The sequence below is a fragment of the Oreochromis aureus genome, linkage group 1, assembly GCF_013358895.1.
Source record: "Oreochromis aureus strain Israel breed Guangdong linkage group 1, ZZ_aureus, whole genome shotgun sequence".
In the NCBI taxonomy this organism is placed as follows: Eukaryota; Metazoa; Chordata; class Actinopteri; order Cichliformes; family Cichlidae; genus Oreochromis; species Oreochromis aureus.
In genome coordinates this window covers 27,103,099-27,125,448 of record NC_052942.1, presented here as the reverse complement: position 1 = coordinate 27,125,448, position 22,350 = coordinate 27,103,099, and the positions used below count along the sequence as shown (strand labels likewise).

The 22,350-nt window shown below is 40.0% G+C and overlaps 3 protein-coding genes across 4 annotated transcripts; 2 read left to right on the top strand and 1 right to left on the bottom strand.

The window, feature by feature from the left end:
* Positions 1-356: 356 nt before the first annotated feature.
* LOC120440063 (transcriptional regulator ATRX homolog) lies at positions 357-2,826 on the bottom strand. Its single transcript, XM_039611662.1, has 2 exons — positions 1,375-2,826; positions 357-834 (listed from the first exon to the last, which is right to left on the bottom strand). Exons 1-2 carry the CDS (start codon positions 2,657-2,659, stop codon positions 572-574), a joined length of 1,548 nt encoding a protein of 515 aa, XP_039467596.1. The 5' UTR covers positions 2,660-2,826; the 3' UTR covers positions 357-571.
* A 3,116-nt stretch (positions 2,827-5,942) lies between these two features.
* phf10 (PHD finger protein 10) lies at positions 5,943-16,270 on the top strand. Of its 2 annotated transcripts, XM_031730798.2 has the most exons (13): positions 5,943-6,061; positions 6,185-6,400; positions 7,685-7,794; positions 8,086-8,216; positions 8,319-8,402; positions 8,494-8,618; positions 8,745-8,894; positions 9,401-9,510; positions 9,612-9,759; positions 10,393-10,545; positions 14,990-15,098; positions 15,622-15,810; positions 16,009-16,270. In XM_031730798.2, exons 2-13 carry the CDS (start codon positions 6,329-6,331, stop codon positions 16,104-16,106), a joined length of 1,479 nt encoding a protein of 492 aa, XP_031586658.1. In that variant the 5' UTR covers positions 5,943-6,061; positions 6,185-6,328; the 3' UTR covers positions 16,107-16,270. The 2 variants fall into 2 exon arrangements, with proteins under 2 accessions (XP_031586658.1, XP_039467601.1); XM_039611667.1 differs by lacking the exons at positions 5,943-6,061; positions 6,185-6,400 and adding an exon at positions 6,635-6,653.
* Positions 16,271-18,681: 2,411 nt separating this feature from the next.
* On the top strand, positions 18,682-22,075 carry psmb1 (proteasome 20S subunit beta 1). Its single transcript, XM_031730937.2, has 6 exons — positions 18,682-18,871; positions 19,230-19,337; positions 19,533-19,614; positions 19,755-19,884; positions 20,920-21,026; positions 21,523-22,075. The coding sequence occupies exons 1-6, from the start codon at positions 18,771-18,773 to the stop codon at positions 21,706-21,708; spliced, it is 714 nt and encodes a 237-aa protein (XP_031586797.1). The 5' UTR covers positions 18,682-18,770; the 3' UTR covers positions 21,709-22,075.
* Positions 22,076-22,350: the final 275 nt, after the last annotated feature.

Here is a 22,350-nt window from a genome sequence, read left to right as displayed (position 1 = left end):
TACCCTACAATATAAAGAGAACCCCAACAATCACATGATTCCTCTGAGCAAGCACTAGGCGACAGTGGGGAGGAAAACTCACTTTAATAGTAAGAAACCTCCGCAGACCAGGCTCATTGAGGGACAGCCATCTGCCATGACTGGTTGGGGTATTTTATTTAGTGCTGTCGGCGTTAATCTCGTTAAAATGACGTTAATGCCATCGCCCGTGCGTGGGGCTGCATGACGTCAACGCTGCTAGCATGGTAAACTCGTTAACACGTTGATGCCGTGCAGCCCCACGCACGGGCGATCCGTGGTAGCTCGCGAGATTTGCCGCGTTAACGCGGTTATGGCGTTAACGTCATTTTAACGAGATTAACGCTGACAGCACTAATTTTGTTCAATCTGACTGTTGTTATGTCATTAAACTCTTGACAAACACACAATGCATGCCAGTCAAGATTTTAAATTTACAATTTTGTTCATCAGGATCCAATTGGTGATTTAAGTGTTCTCGAAATTTTTGGAGCAGAGTGCTTTGTGTTTTGTTTATGTTGCTATAGAAAGGTGTAAGGAGAAAAGTATTTTGTTAATGTGGCAGATCGTAGTTTGACTGGGAGCTTAAGGTTATGGAAGAATCACGGATGTACTTCAGCACATCAACGCATACTTCCGTGAATTGTCTCTTTATAGCTTCAATGTCTATTTCTTCATTCAGACTGCATTTAGCCTCCTCAGCAAGTCCTTCTGCCTCTGTCTTAAAGGTATTTGAGGTCAAAGGTCTGTCGTCAGGTGCATCTGCAGTGGCTATTTCCTTTTTGTGAAACTTTTGCAAACGTGTTTTCCGTTTTTGTGTTTCATCTTGACTCTCAGAATCTGTCGATTGCACTTCTCTTCTAGTGGCAATTTTCTTTTTGTGAAATCGCTTTATCACTGCTCTCTTGAGCTTTTGGAAAGGTGTTTTCCCTTTCGGTTTTTCATCATGACTCTCAGAAGCCATAGATTCCAGTTCACTTCCAGCACTGACATCCCCTGAGTGGTCCTCACAGCTGTCTGTTGACATAGAACTGTCAGTGATTGGTTGACCAGCCTTTGTGTTGTCAGGTTTGTCATGTTCTGTTGGCAAGTCTTGAACTGTCTGATCCGATAATGTCTGAGTCGATGTTTTCTTTGTCATGTCAAGGGCGTTCTCTGACATCACTGGTTGTGACAACTGCTCTGTCATAGTGGCAGCAGTCCGCGTAGTCTCATCATCAGTTAATGTCGACTCAGGAGAGCCACTTGATTTATGTGCACTTTCATCGTCAGGTGCCTCTGAAGAGCTGGATTTCTTTTTGTGAAATAGTTTTTTCACTGCTTTCTTCAACTTTTGCAAACGTGTTTTCCGTTTTGGTGTTTCATCTTGACTCTCAGAATCTGTCGATTGCACTTCTCTTCTAGTGGCAATTTTCTTTTTGTGAAATCGCTTTATCACTGCTCTCTTGAGCTTTTGGAAAGGTGTTTTCCCTTTCGGTTTTTCATCATGACTCTCAGAAGCCATAGATTCCAGTTCACTTCCAGCACTGACATCCTCTGAGTGGTCCTCACAGCTGTCTGTTGACAAAGAACTGTCAGTGATTGGTTGACCAGCCTTTGTATTGTCAAATTCGTCATGTTCTGTTGGCAAGTCTTGAACCATCTGATCCGATAATGTCTGAGTGGATGTTTTCTTTGTCATGTCAAGGGCGTTCTCTGACATCACTGGTTGTGACAACTGTTCTTTCATAGTGGCAGCAGTCCACGTAGTCTCATCATCAGTTAATGTCGACTCAGGAGAGCCACTTGATTTATGTGCACTTTCATCGTCAGGTGCCTCTGAAGAGCTGGATTTCTTTTTGTGAAATAGTTTTTTCACTGCTTTCTTCAACTTTTGCAAACGTGTTTTCCGTTTTGGTGTTTCATCTTGACTCTCAGAATCTGTCGATTGCACTTCTCTTCTAGTGGCAATTTTCTTTTTCTGAAATCGCTTTAGCACCGCTCTCTTGAGCTTTTGGAAAGGTGTTTTCCCTTTTGGTTTTTCATCATGACTCTCAGAAGCCATAGATTCCAGTTCACTTCCAGCACTGACATCCTCTGAGTGGTCCTCACAGCTGTCTGTTGACATAGAACTGTCAGTGATTGGTTGACCAGCCTTTGTATTGTCAAATTCGTCATGTTCTGCTGGCAAGTCTTGAACTCTCTGATCTGATAATGTCTGAGTGGACGTTTTCTTTGTCGTGTCAAGGGCGTTCTCTGAGAGTACTGGTACTGACAACTGTTCTTTCATAGTGGCAGCAGCCCGCGTAGTCTCATCATCAGTTAAGGTCGACTCAGGAGAGCCACTTGATTGACGTGCAGTTTCATCGTCAGGTGCCTCTGGAGAGCTGGTTTTCTTTTTGTGAAATAGTTTTTTCACTGCTCTCTTAAGCTTTTGGAAAGGTGTTTTCCCTTTCGGTTTTTCATCACGACTCTCAGAAGCCATAGATTCTAGTTCACTTCCAGCACTGACATCCTCTGAGTGGTCCTCACAGCTGTCTGTTGACAAAGAATTGTCAGTGATTGGTTGACCAGCCTTTGTGTTGTCAAGTTCGTCATGTTCTGTTGGCAAGTCTTGAACTGTCTGATCTGATAATGTCTGAGTTGATGTTTTCTTTGTCATGTCAAGGGCGTTCTCTGACAGTACTGGTACTGACAACTGCTCTTTCACAGTGGCAGCAGCCTGCGTAGTCTCATCATCAGTCAACGTCGACTCAGGAGAGGCACTTGATTGACATGCACGTTCATCGTCAGGTGCCTCTGAAGAGCTGGTTTTCTCTTTGTGAAATGGTTTTTCACCGCTCTCTTCATCTTTTGCAAACGTGTTTTCCGCTTTTGGTGTTTCATCTTGACTCTCAGAATCTGTTGATTGCACTTCTCTTCTAGTGGCAATTTTCTTTTGTGAAATAGTTTTTCACTGCTCTCTTAAACTTTTGGAAAGGTGTTTTCCTTTCGGTTTTTCATCATGACTCTCAGAAGCCATAGATTCTAGTTCACTTCCAGCACTGACATCCTCTGAGTGGTCCTCACAGCTGTCTGTTGACAAAGAATTGTCAGTGATTGGTTGACCAGCCTTTGTGTTGTCAAGTTCATCATGTTCTGTTGGCAAGTCTTGAACTGTCTGAGTGGACGTTTTCTTTGTCATGTCAAGGGCGTTCTCTGACAGTACTGGTACTGACAACTGCTCTTTCATAGTGGCAGCAGCGTGCATAGTCTCATCATCAGTCAACGTCAACTCAGGAGAGCCACTTGACTGACGTGCAGTTTCATCGTCAGGTGCCTCTGGAGAGGTGGTGTTGGGTGTTGTCTGACTAGATTTTTTCTTTAATATACCACAAGAGCTCTCTGCCAGGCGCCTTTCAAAAAACGTTTGCAAGTATTGTTGGGTTTCTTTTTCAACAAACTCATCAGCATTCACAGAAGAGGCATATTTGGCTTTCCAAAAGTCTATATGCATTTTTAGCGAATAGAGATCTCCTGATACCTTCTGAAATACCTCTGAGAAAACTGTGTTTTGTGATTCATCAATATACTTTTTGTTGTCTTTGCCCGATTTGAGTAGGGATTTACCAGTTGTATCTTCGTCACAGACATTTGTTGACAAAGAGCCATCAGTGAACAGTTGACCAGCATTTGTCCTGTCAGGTTCATCGTTTTCTATTGGCAAGTCTTGAACTGTTTGATCCGATATCGTCTGACTGGATGTTTTCTTTGTCATGTCAAGGGGGCTCTCTGACAACTGCTCTTTCATGAAGGCAGCACCCTGCACAACCTCATCATTAGTCAACATTGACTCAGGAGAGGCACTTTCCTCATCAGACAGCTCTGAAGTGGCTATTTTCTTTCTTTGAAATTGTTTTGTCACTGCTCTTTTGAACTTTTGGAAACCGATTTTTCCTTTCGGTTTTTCATCGTGATTCTCAGAATCCGTGGATTCGAGTTCACTTCCAGCACTGACAACCTCTGCATTGTCCTTACAGATATTTGTTGACAAAGAGCCATCAGTGATCGGTTCAGCAGCATCTGTCCTGTCAGGGGGACTCTCTGACAACTGCTCTTTCATGAAGGCAGCACCCTGCACAACCTCATCATTAGTCAACATTGACTCAGGAGAGGCACTTTCCTCATCAGACACCTCTGAACTGGCTATTTTCTTTCTTTGAAATTGTTTTTTCACTGCTCTCTTGAAGTTTTGGAAGCGTGTTTTCCCTTTTATGGATTGCATTTCACTTCCAGTGGCTTTTTTCTTTCTATGAAATTGTTTTGTCACTGCTCTTTTGAACTTTTGGAAACCGATTTTTCCTTTCGGTTTTCATCGTGATTCTCAGAATCCGTGGATTCGAGTTCACTTCAGCACTGACAACCTCTGCATTGTCCTTACAGATATTTGTTGACAAAGAGCCATCAGTGATCGGTTCAGCAGCATCTGTCCTGTCAAGTTCGTTGTTTTCTATTGGCAAGTCTTGAACTGTATGAGCCGATATCGTCTGACTGCATGTTTTCTTTGTCATATGAAAGGGGCTCTCTGACAGTACTGGTACTGACAAGTCCTCTTTCATAGTAGCAGCAGTCTGCACAACCTCTTTGTCAGTAAACATGTTTTGAGACTTACCACGGTTCACGGTGTCTTTGGCTGAGTTGGGTAGAGATTTACTGGGTGAGCTTACTTTCTTGTCTTGCACCATGTGATGTTTAACTGGTAAAGTTTTCCTAGTGTTAACGTTCACAGTGGGTGCCTTTGATGGAATACGGGGCAGTGGCCTCTGTGCTACCATGGGCGACAAACCAGTTGGAATTACAGCTGGACATTTGCTTCCTGGTCTTTTAGATAGATTGCTCAGGTTTTGTTGGTTTGGGTGATTTTGGGTCCTTTTCCTGTCTGGCACCATGAGATTAACTGGTATATTTTTCCTAGTGTTAGTACTCACAGTGGGTGCCTTTGATGGAATACGGGGGAGTGGCCTCTGTGCTACCATGGGCGACAAACCAGTTGGAATTACAGCTGGACATTTGCTTCCTGGTCTTTTAGATAGATTGCTCAGGTTTTGTTGGTTTGGGTGATTTTGGGTCCTTTTCCTGTCTGGCACCATGAGATTAACTGGTATATGTTTCCTAGTGTTAGCACTCACAGTGGGTGCCTTTGATGGAATATCGGGGAGTGGCCTCCGTGCTAAAGTGGGCGACAAACCAGTAGAAATTACAACTGGACATTTGCTTCCTGGTCTTTTAGATAGATTGCTCAAGTTTTGTTGGTTTGGGTTATTTTGGGTCCGTTTCCTGTCTGGCACCATCCTAGTTTTAACGGTCACAGTGGCTGGCTTTGGTCCAGTACGGCAGGCTGGCTTCTGTGGTAACTTAGGCAAAGAACCAGTAGGAACTGCACAGAGACAGCTGCGTCCTACTCTTTTAGATTTATTCCTCATTTCTTCTTTTTTTTGGCCAGGGTTTGGTGTGACTTTTGGCAGGCATGTTTCTTCTTGCGTTCCCACATTTGAGAAATGATGTATCTCATATGTGACATAAGCCAGGCAAATGGTAGATGTTTTACTGCTTTCACCAGATGCACTGGATTTTTCTGTCATTTCAATTCTGTTTTTTTCCTCACTTTCAGGCATTTTAGACATGTTTTCGTTGGGTGTTTTTCTTTTGTTTGTTTTTTTAAGTGGTTATTCTCTTGTGCTAAATTTTGCTTTAGTACAGATGTTCTGTGTAGAGCAAAGTAATATGTCTGTATAATTAAGGATCAGCTTCTATTTATGCCTTTCCACATTCTATGATCAAAGCCACATGCACCTGATGTCATGAGGCATGTTCCTTTGATCTTATCTTTCAACATTCTATGACAAAAGCCACATGCACCTGATGTCATCACGATGTTGGCCTGGGCAACCGCCCATGTCGCCCATATCAAAAACCGCTACTGTGTGGTTCAAAATTCGTTGTAGGTACTTTTTATGAGGGAATTCTTGGCCTATGTCAAAACTGGCCTAAACCACGTTGTCAAAGCATGACACGTGAACAGCATGTAAGGGTTAATATAACTAAAACTTGTTCAAACTTCTCATCAAACGTAGTTTTAATTTATGCAGATTGTAACGACCATGAATTTACTTTAACTGTCTATAATAATTAAAATTATACCACACAGTCCCAGTCCTGTCCTGACGCCAGCCCTCCAGTCCAGCAGGTGTCGGCCATGTTTCAACGCTCGCCAACAGCCGCGAAACTTCACCAACGAAGAAATAACGAGCTAGTATGCTAGCCTAGCTGCAGAAATCATTTAGCAAAAAATATGGCTGCTGTGCTCCCCGTCAGGCCGCCCTGCGATAGCAACCCCGCTACCCCCGGAGCACAATCCATAAAGGTGACATTTGTACGCCATAACAATATTAATAATACTAATAATAAAAACATGAGTCTCTGTTAGCTCAGTTCCCTCGGCTCTGCACGGCTATAGCCTGAGCTAATAGCTAACTGGCCATTTATGGGACACTTTAGTCCATGATTGATGATCAGTAGCCACATTAGCGTCACTCCTTTGTTTTCAGCTGTGTAGTAATTGGTTAGTTAGCTCGTTCGGTTTGAATTTCCTCGTTTTATGTATCTGCAGTGATCTGGTCTGTGTACTTTTTGAATGATCTAAGTAAAAACGCGACGTTTAATGTTGTAATATTATAAGTGATTTTACAATTTGTGCTCCTTCTGTCAGCCAGCTTTGGCGTGTAAACTCATACATTTGTTTTGGTCTGTATTTAGCACCATTATAAATTAACTCTACCGTCAATAATATTCAATAAAGCTTCGTGTTTATGTAAGAGGGGAAATATCCTTATCTGAAATAATTTTTTAGTGTGTTTCAAAATGAACCCTCTGTATTAAACCGGCTAAATCTCTAAATGTTAACTTTTGCAGTTGTTTAAAAAGTTTTCATCAGGCCGGGAAATACTATCATGTCTAAAATAGCAGTAGTGTGCACTGTGTGTGATTTTTATCTCATGCCTGAGGAGCATATACAGAAAAGCACACTCAGTTTAAATACACTCTGTGATTCATTTATAGTAAAAGTATGCACTGCTCAGCCATTAAGTGGGCCTGATTTGTGGATACAGCAAGCTAAACAGAGATGCCCAGACCTCTCTCTCCCCGGCCCCCTCTTCTATCTTTTCTTGGTGGGATTCTAAGATGTTACCAGGCCAGCTGAGAGAAGTAATCTTTCCAGCACATCCTGGGTCTTATCTTAAAATATGAAACAACTCATCTAGGAGGTCACATTAACATGGTGTCAACCAAGTGATCCTGGGAGCTTCTAGTGGGGTCTCTCAAGGCAAATTGGTCCTAAGCGATGATAGAATGGAAACTTTGTCAGGAACCAAGTGGGTCAGATGGGCCCACCACTTGCAGAATCACATGTTAAAATTTGTTGTAGCAACAGGAAGATGAATCCTGCAATTATGAGTCCTAGGGTTCAGGTTTACCAAGCAAAAATTAATTTGGGCTCTATTCATTTCTGTGTCATGAAAGTGTCCAATACAAAATCAGAAAGCTCTTAAAAGTTTTGTGGATATACTTCATGCTCTGGAGTTTTCAAACATCACATTATGTAATGTTAATGTTAAAAATTAATTCTGATTTTTCTTTTCCTCTGTAGGAGGATGTCATAGAAGAAGTGTCCAATGATGGCAGCCAACCTCCCAAGAGAAGGAGAATGGGTTCAGGGGACAGCTCTCGAAGCTGTGATACCTCAAGTCAAGATCTTGGGTAAGCTGGTTTAGCATTCAGCAAGAAACATCCACTGGCGTAATTTTCAAGCATTCTTGACAACCAAGTAGGACAGAAAATTTGTTGTTACCATATGTCACATTCTTTTTTTATTTTACTATATCCCCAAAATATACTTGTATATGATAAACCCTAAAAGCTGTAACTGTCAGTATTGATGTCTATTTAGTTCTTCCAGTGGCGATTTTCTTGTCTATATCAGCTAAGATTAATCTCACAAAATCTTTTCCAATCATCAAACTCTGTTGTCCCTCCAACCTTCCTTTCCAGTCCGACGTATTTCCCAGCAGAAAACCTGACGGAATACAAATGGCCACCAGACGATACAGGAGAGTACTATATGCTGCAGGAGCAGGTCAGCGAGTATCTGGGAGTCACGTCGTTCAAGAGGAAGTATCCTGGTAAGAAGTGAGATTTTTTGTGTTTATCTGTTTTTTGTTGTAAAGAGTTACTCTAAGATATTAACTGGTGGTGTTGGTTTGTGCTTTTCTGTTTCTTTTTAGATATGGAGAGGAGAGACTTGTCCCACAAAGAGAAGCTCTACCTTCGTGAACAGAATGTCATCACTGAGACACAATGCACTCTGGGTAGAAACCAGTCCTTCAAACTCAGACTCAACCGCTGTTCCAGTTGTGATATCAGAAGGTAACATCTTTCCTTTTCTTTCCTTTTCTTCAGGTTTGACAGCTCTGAGGAGTGATGAGGTGATCGATCTGATGATAAAGGAATATCCCACCAAACATTCAGAGTATTCTGTCATACTGCAGGAGAGGGAGCGACAGAGAATAGCAAAAGAGTACTCCGTAAGTTCACAAGCAACAAAAAAAGATCCTGTAGAAGTAGGGCCACAATATTTTCATCTAAAGTGTAATGAAAATCTTCTGCATACATCTCCAAATATATTTCTAACATTCTTTGTTCTTTCATAGCAAATGCAACAGCAGAACCCTCAGAAGGTGGAGGCCAGCAAAGTCCCAGAGTACATAAAGAAGGCAGCAAAAAAAGCTGCCGAGTTCAACAGTAACTTCAACAGGGAGCGCATGGAAGAGAGGAGAGCTTACTTTGACCTCCAGACACATGTAAATCCAAACTGAAGGGTTTTTTTTCAGGGTTTTAGTAAAAGCCCAATAGACGGCTTAATTTAAATTTCAGGCATTTATCAAAAAAAGAAAGTAGAGCAGATGTCTGTCTCCCAAAGCCAAAACCAGCTTGGCTTCCTCTTTGGAGGCTATTGTTTCACTTACTTCAACTGGAAATTCTCCAGTTTTATGCCCTAGCGGTGCAGGTTTTTCTCTTAAAACATCATTACTGCTTTCTCTGTGATGTTTCTCTATAAAAAGAAAATGCGGGTATGGCAGTATGTAGTTTAAAATGACTCGTGATACACTGATGTATTCACATTGGTTAGATCAAAATTGGTTAGATGGTGCACAGGTGTCAAAAAAAGTAAAATTTAATGACATAATTGCATATGTGGTTATAGCTGATTAGAGGCTTATGAATGCCACAACAAACTGTCTTTTTTGTTGTTGAGGGTTTTTTTTTTTTCTAAATTTCTCATATGTGTTATGTTTTGTTGTCCCAGATCATCCAGGTGCCCCAGGGCAGGTTTAAGGTGCTGGCTCCAGAGCTAACCAGGACAGGGCCCTACCCTGTGGCTCTCATACCAGGACAGTTCCAAGACTATTACAAAAAGTATGGCACCCACTAAAATAAGTGCTTTCACTTCTAATTACTGTTCAGTGCAATGTATCAAAGGTTTCGCCCTGATCCTCTGTTATTTTGATGTATGATAGATACTCTCCCAATGAGCTGCGGTACTTGCCGCTGAACACAGCTCTGTTCGAACCTCCGCTGGATCCAGAACTTCCTGCGCCGGACTCAGAGCCTGACTCCGACGACGCTGAGGATGGCAAGGATGACAAGAAGATCAAGAACTCATCTGTAAGACAGTATTTTCTGCACAGCTATATGAATTTGTTATGGGAGTAATATTAATCCGATGAAAGAGATTTAGTTAGAGTTTAGTAGTTTATTGTATAGATTTTCTATTTAACCAGATATTCACAAAAAGAAAACCAGAAGTGTAGAGTAATTGGATGCTACTTTAACCAAAAAGTTAACTAAAACAAAGAGTGACTTCTATTGTCGGTGTCGCTGCTGTCCATGAATATTTTGATTAATCACAAGGCAAGCTACCCAAGCTTTGATTATTCACAAATGAGCCAGTCTAGTTGCCTCTTACTGATGTTTGTATGTGATTACCCACTCTTCATTTTACCTCGCTCTGTTGGGTATTTTCACAGCGTGATTTGATTGGCTGGGAAGGGAGAAGTTAAACCTTTCTCAGCTTTTTAACACAAACAGTGCAAGTAAAGTGAAGCAATGGATCCACATTACAGTTTGGTAACACACTGAAACCTGAAATGCCCAACTGTGCGACTAATCCTAGGTCTCATGTCAAAGTCGCTAACCTCCATCACAGTTACCTCATCATGGATGTGCTCTCTCGCACAGCAGAGCTATACCGTTTGTCCTTCACTGATCCTCCACCTTTTTAATTCTTTTAATCTACAGGACAGTTCTTCCGGCAACACATCTGATGTGGAGAGCCAGGAGGGCGGGGGCGGACAGAGCCACAAGTCCAAGGCCAAAGACAGGACATCAACAACGGGAAAAGACGGCAGCCAGCGCCACTCTGCGTCCCAGAAAGCCACCGCAGGGTACAAGGTAGAGGACAAAACCACCTGAACTCTTCTCCAACAACAGCAGCAGCACTTTTCTACCCCCTCCTCCTCTTTCTACTACTACCACTCCCTTACTCCATCCATCTCGCCACCCCTCCCTAGCTTTCTTCACTTTTTTTCTCCGGCTTCTACAGTTTGTCAGTTTTTCAGCTGGGACAGCCTGGTCCACACAGACACACAAACACACACACACACACACACACACACACAAACCCACACTGGGAGTCCCATCTTCAGTTTTTTTTTTGTTGTTGTTGTTGTTTTTAGGATTGCCACGTGGCTTTTTTTTTTCCGTTTTTTTGTTCCTCTTTGTACAAGACTGTGAGCAATAAGAACTTTTAAAGGAACAGTTCACGTTTCTTTCACCGCACTTTCACTTTTTTGATGATTTTATGTTTTTTCGGTGAAGACAAAGTTTTGCTTTATGATCGTCTTCAGTATACCTCTTGTCTGTCCTCACTTGTCAGAAAAAATACTTCCAAGACAAGTAAGTGGATGTTTTTGGCTGCTAGTTTCTTCCTTTTTGGTCAAAAATGATAAAATGATTTTGTTAATCTAATATAGAAAATATAAACCACATACAGTTTGTAGTTGCTTTTAAAAAGTAGTTAATGTTAACACTAAAGAATTTTAACATTTATATCCTTAAGTCTAGAAGGCACTTAACCCTACTGTTTTAAGTGTGTGTCGGTAAAGTAACATGCTTTGTTTATACACTCTGTGATGTACTGTTAATAAGTATCAGACAGCTGTTTTCACAAGGGCATTACCTGTCCCTGTGATGTCATCATGGCGTGACGAGGCCTTGCTGACCTTATTCACACTGTCGCTGAGCTGAGCTAGAAGTAGACTGACACACAGTCGTGGAATATCCTCATTTTAAACTAAAAGTCTTTGAACTTGATGCAAAAGCACCACTTTGCTTCCCCACAGCTCATTGTGCACTTTCCATTTGTCTTTAGTTTTCCAATCCAACTTTATAGGTCTATTCAGATTTTAAAATGGACCTGGGTATGTCCAGTTGAGTTCAGCTCAGCTTTGTGGTGTGGGCATGGTCCTTTTGATAGTGTAAGACCTGTTAAGACTTTCAGTGTTTTGTTTTTGTTTTTTTAAGTTTGCTTTAATTGACATTTTTATCATCACAACTTTCTGCATAAGAGCCTCCAAATGTGGCATGGCATGTTGGTAGCCAGAATCAACTAGAAGTAGTCAGCTAATAAAAGTATATGATATATAGTATGACCTATCATTTTGTTAAGTAAAAATATGCCTGCTTCCTGTTAAGTGATGAAGAATTTATTTTTTTTCCCCAGTGGATGAAAAGTTTGAGTGATTTTTTTTAAATGACTGTTACTGTTTTTCAAATGTCACCACATGTGAAAGGCTGCTAGCTGATTAACGTTACTTCGCTCTGGTTTGGCTACCATCTACTGGACATGCAGTGCTTAATGGTGACCTCACTTGAAAGCTGTTTTATAAGCAACTCACAAATAAAAGATAATTATGAACAACAAAGATGGAATTAGATTGTTGAATACCTGGCTTTACGGCAGACTTTTGTTCAGGTTTTGCACGTTTAATATTTAGTGTACTATAAACAAATTAAGTGGTAGTGAGTAAAAGAGAAAAATCCTACTGAAGCTGTGGCTAAGAGCCTTTCAGTCCTTAAATACGTGGCTCAGAGGAAGCTAAAATATGTGACACACTACACTGCTGCATTTTAAGTGTTTTAAAGATGCAAACAAACACAAATAAGCGAGAGTGGAGCCCCGGCGAAAGCAAACGAAAGAGTAACAACGAAAACAACCCTGCAGTAGTTAGATTCAGTATTTCTCCTCATTTAATAAACTAAAATAATAAAACTAACATTAAAAAGAACACTGCCTATAACTCCAAACCAAACTAATAATTAATAGTGTGAGTCGAGCCCCATGCCTTCCCTTCTCTGGCTTCTTATGCATGCAGGCGACCTTCTGTAAGCCAATCAGCCAGGAGTCCGCAGGTTAATAAGGATGATAGCAAATTATTATTATTAACCGTTATTTAACCAGGAAAAAAATTAACTCTTGAGATTAAAAAAAAATCTCTTTTGAGATTGGGATTAAAAATGTGCCTGCACATCAAGGTACATGAAAGGCACCGCTGTGCTGGTTCACTTGTATTGGCATTAATTGCATTGACATAACAATCAATCAGTAGATTGTATTAACAGTGAATCCAGCAGTTATAATGCAATAACAAACAAAAGTAGATTAAGTGTCATGATTGCTCTTATTCATTTTTGCTGTGTGAAAGTTAAAAAGTTATGCTTCACCATAACATATGACGTAACCAGAAACCCCTCTTAACTCCACGCTGTAATCTTCTACGTAACCTGACATAAACTGACCTCCTGGGAAATGTAACTACCAGTCAGGCCGATGACTTAATATTAAAGTTACGGCGTAGGGGTAAGAGGTGTTTCCTTTTATGTCCTAAGTTTCCACCCAGATTTCCCACCTAAGCATAATGCAGGCATTACTTATCTACAGCCAACAAATACGTTTAAAGAGTCCGTTTTAAATAGCAGTATAAATGTTACTGGTGACATCAGTAATCCACTCAGGCCAAACACATAATCAGTGGGGCTCAGTTCAGGAGACTACTCTTAGTTTTTTCTCGTTTCCTTCTCCTGCTGCTGTTTTGCTCTTAGTTTTTCTTCTCTGCTCTGTTTCTAGTTTTTGATTTCCACCATTAGTAAGCCACGCCTTTTGTATTTTTTGGCTGTTTAGTCTAATCTAATCTGTCAGGGAATATTTTTAATGAAGGATGTCACGCTGTATCTTCAGGCATTTGAAGTAATTGGACATAACGCTATGAGTTTATAAGGATAAATATAATAATAGTAATAAAAGGCTACATGTGATTAATGGTATGTTTCCATTAGCTCAGTTCATCTTTATAAGAATTTCATCCTCTTTAGATACTTGCCGAGTTGACTTTTACTCAACTTTTTGTTTTAGAGCTGTGGCTCTATCCTCAGATGTTTATTTCTTCAGCTTCCTGTACAGTTACATCAAGATTTATAAGTTTTAAATGGTTGTCCGTTTGTGTGATGTCCGGACTTAAATGTCCCCGAGCCACTTTCTTTCTGCTCTTTCTGTTTCTTTACTCTCTGCCATCTTTTGAACTCGACGGTAAATTCACAGGATCGTCGTTCCATGTAAAATCAGTCAGTTCAGGAAAAGATTTACAATCTGACTCCCCAGAATTGGCTGGTTTGATGTTTGTTTGTTTGTATTTATACAATAACTTAAGCATATCTAATAAGGTCAGGTGAACTTTATCCTCATACTATGAAAAATGTCAGTTATATGCCCTCAGAAAGTACATTGGTTTGGGTTGAAATTTGCCGCCATTTGTCATCTATTTTGAGTCCTTTTAACTTCCTCAGTAAAGGAGATATCCACAGGATTTCAAACCACCTTTAAGCTCCTTTCAGAACTGCAACTCAATCAATATAACACTACAAGGGTCAAAATCTAAAGCTGATAATGTAATGGGATGTCAGTTTCAGCCTGTCTGTGATGTAGAGTAACAGAATTAGTAACAGAAACAAGCACTGGTACCCTGGATGCTTGATTTGTTGTCTAATAGTACACTGGAGAAAAACTTTAAAAAGTGCATTTTGGGGTCAACTTTATCAAAACAAGTTACAACATATGAAAGGTCCCATTTGTTGCTTACATTTTGACAACTGGCTAAAACCCTTTTAACCCACTCCTGTGTATGTCCAAAGCCTGTAGTTCGGGGAGTTTTTACCCCTCACTCTGAAAAGCTGGGGGTATTGTTGTCACCCCGGTGGGCGGGCTGGGGTCATGGACACAACTTTGTGAACATGATAACTCGAAAACAAGATCAAATAGGATTCTCAAATTTTCTAGGAGGCTGATGGGTAGCACTGCCAGCCACCAGTATTTTTATAGTTTGCATGGTTTCATTAGATATGCTAAAGTTACTACAAGTTACTACATTAAAAATCAGGTGATTCTCAGGGGGGCAGGTGGGAGTCACTCACTGATTTTCCATGGAATGAGCCAAGTACTTCATATTTCCACATTCATAAGTCATCATGAGAGAGTTTGCACACTCGTGGGGAGGACAGAAGTTATGCTAGGGTCAAAGCATTCATTAGAGTGTATAAATGTTTTTCAAATGTATTGAACATTGATCAGAGTATATTTTATTTCAGAGTATATTTTAGGGCCAGCCTGGGGTCACTTTTATTTAAAGATCACATTTGTAGTTAAATAAGAAACATAACAAAATCTATGTTCACCAAAACCTTAAATGCAGCTTTGACACCAAATATTGAAAGTTTTGTTTCTAACACCCATGACTGCAGGATGCTCGTGTGTGATTTTTATAGCATTATTCTGCCCTTGCAGCCTAAGGTCATTCCCAGTGATATATGTGGCATTTGCCAGAAGGGTAAAGAGGCCAACAAGAAAGGCAAGCCAGAGGCTCTCATTCACTGCTCCGAGTGTGAAAACAGCGGTAAGTTCACACACTCAACTCCAGAGGGCAGTTTAGTCACATCTGTTTGTATTTTGCTGGAAATTATGTCTAGTTAGTCATCAGCAGTTAACGTGTATTAAGTCACCTCCATTTTTAGTCAAAGGAAACCTTTAGTTAAGTGTTAAACGACTGGCTAACTTTATATACCTGTGTGTAAGCATGATTTAAAGTATTTGTACTCTTTATGATACTGTATGTAAGAGAGTTTAGCTTGTGTGGTTCAAAGTCATCTGTCAATTGATTTAGCAGGTATTTGGATGAAGGCTGTTTCATTGGTAGAAAAATTCAGCATCTTATTTATTATACCTGAAAATGTTCTAATGTCACAAATACTACTGTTTTAGATGATGGGCTTTAGTATGTCGATGGATAAATGCCTTACTGGGGTCTGTAAAATATCAGGCGGTATTTTGCCTGTCTTTTCCATGTGTCATGTATTTATCTGGGTTCGTGTGTGTCTCTCCGGCTCTTCTGCTTCTTTGCGCATGTCCGTGAACTTCAGGGCACCCGTCCTGCTTGGACATGAGCGAGGAGCTGGTGAGCATGATCCAGACGTACCGCTGGCAGTGCATGGAGTGTAAGACCTGCACCGTGTGCCAGCAGCCCCACCACGAGGACGAGATGATGTTCTGCGACATGTGCGATCGAGGATATCACACCTTCTGCGTAGGCATGGATTCCATACCTACAGGTGAGTAGATGGACATACAAAATGATTTTTAGACCAACAAATACCTGGGGCTTGTACTGCGAAACACGATTTGGGGCTTAGCCAAGTAACCTTCAGGTTTAATCCCAGGTTTTTAGGTTTGCAAAAGAAGTTCACTTCATGAGTTGAGTGTAGTTTTTTTTTGTTGTTGTTTCTGATTGATTCTCTCTGTCTCCTCAGGTCTTTGGATATGTGAAGTTTGCGACAAAAATTTCACCACGCCCAAGAAGAAAGGAGGAGCTAAAACACCCAAAAAGAACAAGTCAGCTCAGAAATGATCAGCAGTTCCATTAATCATAACAATCACGTTATCACATTCTAGACAAATGCACTGCCATTAGAAGCTGTGGAACTGGAAAATGACAGATAAGTGTTTGGCCCAACAGCTTTGACGGAAAAAGATAAATGCACAGTTTGTGATCCATTTAAAAAAAAAAAAAAAGCAAACACAGTAGTGAAGCTTCCTTCCAAATATTAAAAAAATCCAAACTGAATTTTTAACGTGCTGTTGCAGTTTGGCGTGTCTTTAATATACAGGCTAAGACTTTTTTGCTACAGGCCTATAATTTAAAACATAATTAATTCCCATCAATAAACAAGATCTGTGCATTACGGTTTTATTAACTTATGTATGTGTCCACCTTAGGGATTATCTTCAACAGAGCAGCTCGGGAGAATGACCTCCACATACATAAATAATGTAGAAGCTAAACTGGAACTCTGATCCATCCAGATTTGCTGCACTGAATCCTTTGACCAAACCACTAACAGTGTCACCTGTTCATTGTTAAATCGTGCAGTTTGTGCCACGTTATGTTGCTGCAGTGATAACTTGTTTGCTGGGAAATTGTTTCAGTTAAAGAAAAATGGTGCTTTTGATCGTTTCACTACTGAAACAGCTGATCTTTTTTTCTCTCAAAATTCTGTCTTTGTCTTTGGGGGTTTTTTGGGTTTTTTTTTTAATTTTTCATATCTTTTGAGTTATAGTTTGTATGTTGATAATGTGTGATTCACAGAGGCGGGCCAGTAAAATCTTATTCAAGTGAATAATGATATGGTGCTTATGTAAAGACACTGGCTGTCGGACCTCATAGCTGCAGGAGTTTTCAGGTTTTGGGAGTGAGTCTTTATTAACGAAACAAAGTCTCAGAAAAATGGAACCACTCGTAATTACATTGAATTGTGATTACACTGAATTTAGTGTCCATCAGCTCGATGGTTAATTGATGTTTCTGCAATCAACTTGAAAAGTTTTTCTGCTGTCCTGCAAAAAGCAGGTTGTTAACGGGGTATTTGTTGTTGAATATAATGCTTTGGTTATTGAAGTTACATGTGTTTTTTGTTTTGTTTTTTAAATAAAAGCTTTAAAAAAAGAACAGTTTATCTTTATTCTATCAGTTTTTTATGATGTTAAAAGGAATCCCTGTCAGTCATATGTCCTCCTGCTTTACCTTTCCATTTATTTTTTTCACAGGCTGAGCAGCAAAAATGGTCTCAGTTCAGCGTTGCATTATTTTATCTCCTAAATATCAGAGCCAAACAGATTTACCACTGCAAAGACAGATAGCAATTTAGTTAATACTGTAAGGTTACATTGTGTACATTGCATTATTTATAGATAAGTACATTCATAGTTCATATATTGCTAATAAAAGTGTCAGTATGTACCAACAACGTGCTTTTATCGCTAATTGTGATTTTAATTTGGGTATTTTGTGCAGAAACACTAGAAATTTGAGACACATGCTCACAGCAGGTTCAGCAGTGTGATGAGGCTGAAGTAATCTGATTCAGCCACTGAGCCATGTTGGAGAAAGTGGTCTGCCACAGCACCATACAGGATAACTTTTTTAACTCTCCCATAAGAGAAAATCATCCTGGATCAGGCAACTGCTGTACTAAAAAGTCACACACAGACTTTAAAATAAGTGATAATTAAAAAACAACTAACTTCAAAAACCTCAACACTTCTCTGTCATTCACTCATGAGCTGCTCTTTATCAGTTTAATTGACAGTGGAACAAATAATGTTTACAACAGTTTTACTTAGACTGGGGACTCGGTTCATTCTGCCAGAGTTCATCAACTCTGAGAACAGCACGTGTGAGGGGTCGGATAAAATCCTGGTAGCCTGCTCAACAGCAGACTGTACAAAAATATCTTGGTGACTGAGGAGTGTTGTTGCTGTGTTTTTTTTTTTTCTCCTGCCGTTTTAATCAAATTAAAATTTGATCTTGAGTGGTAAATTTCCAAACCAGTTGCTGATGCCATAAATTTAAGACAAACTTTGTAGTAGTTCTATAAAAAATTGACACACTATTGCAGCAGACCCCAAAAACATAAAGTCTCCAGTGAAAATGAAGCTCCTTATGGACTCTGATACATATGCTTTTCACATGTATGTTCCAGGTAAGTGCATTATGAATTTGCACCCCTAAGTATTTGTACATTATAAGTTGTCTAATGGCATTACCATGTATATTAATATGGGTCAGATCTCCAACTGATTTTAGATTCTTATTAATTTCTTCCTGTTTCTTTGCATTAATATGCAAGTGATACACAAAAGTTCCAAGAAGCCAGTATCCCCAGTATTTCAAGCCTAAAATGAACTAAAACTGTAATTTCTCATAAAATTGCGCTTCAAGTCAATTGAGACTCTTAGGATTCTAAAGTATCTTATTTCAGAAAAAAACGGAGCAAATTTGTTCTTTCGATTACAATTTGTCTTTCTTTCTTCAATTTCGAAGATATTTTTTCGGCTAGTGAACGCATTAAACGTGTGGTGTGCGTTACTTCGAGCAGCCTGTTGCGGCGCTGTCACGCGGAGGCGCTTTGAAGACTCGGTTGTGACGACCGTAAAAGAAGAGGCTGCCATATTGCAGTGATACAGCGAGTTTATCTGTAAGAAGCTTCAGCACCGTCGGCTTTTTCCTTCAAATATGCTTTCTTCTCAGCATTTCGGGGATCCTGGGAAGATGAAAGATTATCACTATACTGGTCCAGTAGAGCACAAGTTCTCTCCATACGCCTTCAACGGAGGGTGAGAGCTTATTTTCAATTCCTGTGTAGTTAGCTTGCTTCTTTGCTAACGTTTACATCCTATTACATTGGACTCAAGCTAACCCGCTCCGAAAATGAATTGTCAACAAAGCAGTTGTTGAGTTAATGAAAATTTTCTGATCCTGTCTGCGATATAACTGTATACCTATATATTTATCTAACCTTAGTGGAAAAAAGTGATATTATGAGCCAGAGATTTTTGTTAGAGATGATTTAAACCTACAGTTTCAGTTTCGGATCAGTAGCTTGTAGCTGCCATTAGCAGTTTCCTGGTGCAGCAGACTTTTTTTCCGCTCTTGTGAGGTGAACAGGCTGACCTCTGTGGTGTGTTTCCTCAGAACTGTACTGGCTGTTGCCGGAGAAGACTTTGCCATTGTGGCCTCAGACACCAGGCTGAGTGAAGGCTACTCAATCCACAGCCGGGACTCCCCAAAATGCTATAAGCTGTAAGTGCACTGTCATCTCTCTGTGAAGCCACTGGCAAACAACAGGTTATGAATTATGGGTAGAGCCCTGTGAGGCCTTTAATAGTGTGTAAATTCATATTTTTTTTCTTTTTTGTGTTGCAAAGTGACTGTTGTTTTCTGAGGATAAAGCTACCAGGTAAATAATATATTGATCAGAATGTTATCCTCTTACAGGACAGACACAACTGTACTTGGCTGCAGCGGTTTCCATGGCGACTGCCTGACTCTGACAAAAATCATTGATGCCAGACTAAAGGTGAAGTGGTGCAGAAAGACTCTTGTTTTCACATTGCATGATGGATAATATAACAGGCTGTCATCCGCACCAACTTCAGGACTCTCAGTCAGCATCGTCGTACTAAAACACAGCTGTTCTAATGCTTTCTCTCCTTTCAGATGTACAAACACTCGAACAACAAGACGATGACCAGCGGAGCCATTGCAGCCATGTTGTCCACCATCCTGTACAGCAGAAGATTCTTTCCTTACTACGTCTACAACATCATTGGAGGATTGGATGAAGAGGGTGGGTGCTGATATTATGATGACTACATTTTTTTTTTAAACTGTGTTTAGGCTGCAGATCTTTTTTCCTTGTTATGGTTATAGATTATTTTTTTTGTACAGCAGACAAATTTAAGTGAATAAAGTTTATGAGACTACGTTAGTTCCTATAACAACTTTGTGAAACAAACTAAAAGTTGCCAAGAGACTTCATTAAACAACTTTTATTAACAAGGTAAAATAATCGAGCTAAAGCTTAAGTGGACAGACTATGATGAGCATTTCCACCATAATGTTATATAAATATATATATATATCTATATCTCTTAAAAAAAAGCAATTATGGTTAGGTTAGAAGGTTAGGTTAGGTTAGAAGAACAAGAATTTGGGAGCCTTCATCCACTTGTGTGTGAACTTACCTGGCACATAGTCTAACACTAAGAAATTTTAGTCCGGTAAAAATGTCAGGAAAGATCACAGAGAGAACAACATACTGTTATTCTAAAGGCATTTTTGGAGCAGTCCACTGTTTGGCAGGATAACTGGATTTTAACAGCATGTGTTGAACTCTGTATTTGTGCTAATGAACTGGGTAAAAGGTACAGGATACAGTTATAGAAGTTTTCCCTCTCTCAGTTAAACTGATAAATGTCATGCAGGATAGACAAAGAAGGAGGCAGGTTTTGATCTGATCACTCTTTTTTTTTTTTTTTTTAACCAAAACTTTAAGGCTTACTTACTTTAGTTTTCATATTTAACAACTTTATTATTATTCTCTCTAATCCACCACTATAATCTAATGGCAACATGCACAAAATAATAAAAACAAACAAGCAAACCAAAAAAAAAAAAAAAAAAATGACAGTGATCCTAAAGAGGGGACAGTCTACAAAAAATAAAATAATTCATGTGTAGTGTAGTGCTGGAGGTGTTATTTTTAATGTTATTCTTGTGTCATACTGTTAGTTTGCGTTATGTTTAAAACTATTAAGATTTTACTGTGTTACTGTATGTAAAAGCCTGTTTCTGTTTGCAATATTGTGTAATTGTAATACAGGTAAGGGAGCAGTCTACAGCTTTGACCCAGTGGGTTCCTACCAGAGAGACACCTACAAGGCCGGAGGATCAGCCAGCGCCATGCTACAGCCGCTACTAGATAACCAGGTTCTTAAAACATGCACGTGTACTAACCTGATGTTTCCATATTAACATTACTATATTCACGTGCTTGTATCTTGGGTGTGTATTTTTAAGCTTATTTAGCCTCCCAGCATCCACCAGGTCATGACAAACCACTGCGTAGCCACATATTATGTTTCAGAATCTTGACCTTCTAGTTATTCTGTTATAAGACCTCCACTGAGGTATACCATATGGAAAAAATAAAAATTCTGTATAAATGAGTAAAGGCAAACCTGAACTTAACTCTAAACAGGGTGCTGGTGACCTGGTGGATGGTAAGGCTGGCAGCCTATTCTGGTCTCTGGACCCTTTTTTCTCTCTCTTGCTCCCCCCCCCCCCCCTTCTCTCTCTCTCTCTCTCCCGCTCTCTCTCGAGATTTTTTTGTGCTTGGGTCCTTTCTAAACAAAGAATCAACTAAACAAATTTTTACTGAGAACACAGACAAATACAGGACTCAGTCTTCTCTCTCCCTCCACAGATTGGTTTCAAGAACATGGAGGGTGTCGAGCATGTTCCTCTGACTAAGGATAAGGCAGTTCAGCTGGTCAAAGACGTCTTCATCTCAGCCGCAGAGAGAGACGTCTACACCGGAGATGCCCTTCGGATCTGTGTCATCACTAAGGAGGGCATTAATGAGGAGACTATACCTCTGAGGAAAGACTGAGGAGGAAACATGTTGTTTCCATCTGCCTCTAGTTTTTCTGTTTGGTGCACATTCATTTTATGGCTTTGGCACCTTTACGTCAGGTTTCTCAAAACAGGAGTGTTGATTCAAGTAGCCACCTTAGTGGCTGACTGGGGAGCTAGTTTTCTTTCCCCTGTTTCCCAGATATTCCAGTTCTCAGGTTCACATGCTCTTTTATGTGGTCTGGCAGGCTGATCCTGGATCAGCACTCCTATTCTGAGAAATAAGTTCTTCACTCGGCCATACCTAGACCCTGCCTCTGTTCTGATTTTTCATTATGTTTTCAAAGGAGATCCTCTCTGCTGTTCTTTTTACATTCTTAATAAATGTAAAGAATTTAAAAGTCTGCTCTGCTTGTTCATTGCACATTTCACCTCAGATAGACCTCTGTGCATGTCTTTTATGACCAAAAGAAAACAAATGAAAACAGTATCTTAATACAGTATCTTGTTAAATAATAAAATTGGTTTGGTTTTTTTGGTTTTGTTTTGTTTCGCTTTTTCCATTTAGAACCATCGGTTAGCATAGTAGGCATACATAATTCATACACATCATGAGTGGATTAAAATCATTTTAGTTTGTTGGCTACGTACAACCCAAGTGATCTCATGCGACTGTATA

Coding starts and splice junctions, on each gene's coding strand:
- psmb1 (XM_031730937.2), top strand. CDS start 18,771: ATGCTTTCTTCTCAGCATTTCGGGGATCCTGGGAAGATGAAAGATTAT. Junction 19,615..19,754: donor TCATTGATGCCAGACTAAAG/GTGAAGTGGTGC, acceptor CTCTCCTTTCAG/ATGTACAAACACTCGAACAA. Junction 21,027..21,522: donor AGCCGCTACTAGATAACCAG/GTTCTTAAAACA, acceptor CTCCCTCCACAG/ATTGGTTTCAAGAACATGGA.
- LOC120440063 (XM_039611662.1), bottom strand. CDS start 2,659: ATGACAAAGAAAACATCAACTCAGACATTATCAGATCAGACAGTTCAA. Junction 835..1,374: donor TGAGAGTCAAGATGAAACAC/CAAAACGGAAAA, acceptor AAGATGAAACAC/AAAAACGGAAAACACGTTTG.
- phf10 (XM_031730798.2), top strand. CDS start 6,329: ATGGCTGCTGTGCTCCCCGTCAGGCCGCCCTGCGATAGCAACCCCGCT. Junction 7,795..8,085: donor ACCTCAAGTCAAGATCTTGG/GTAAGCTGGTTT, acceptor CTTCCTTTCCAG/TCCGACGTATTTCCCAGCAG. Junction 9,511..9,611: donor TTCCAAGACTATTACAAAAA/GTATGGCACCCA, acceptor GATGTATGATAG/ATACTCTCCCAATGAGCTGC.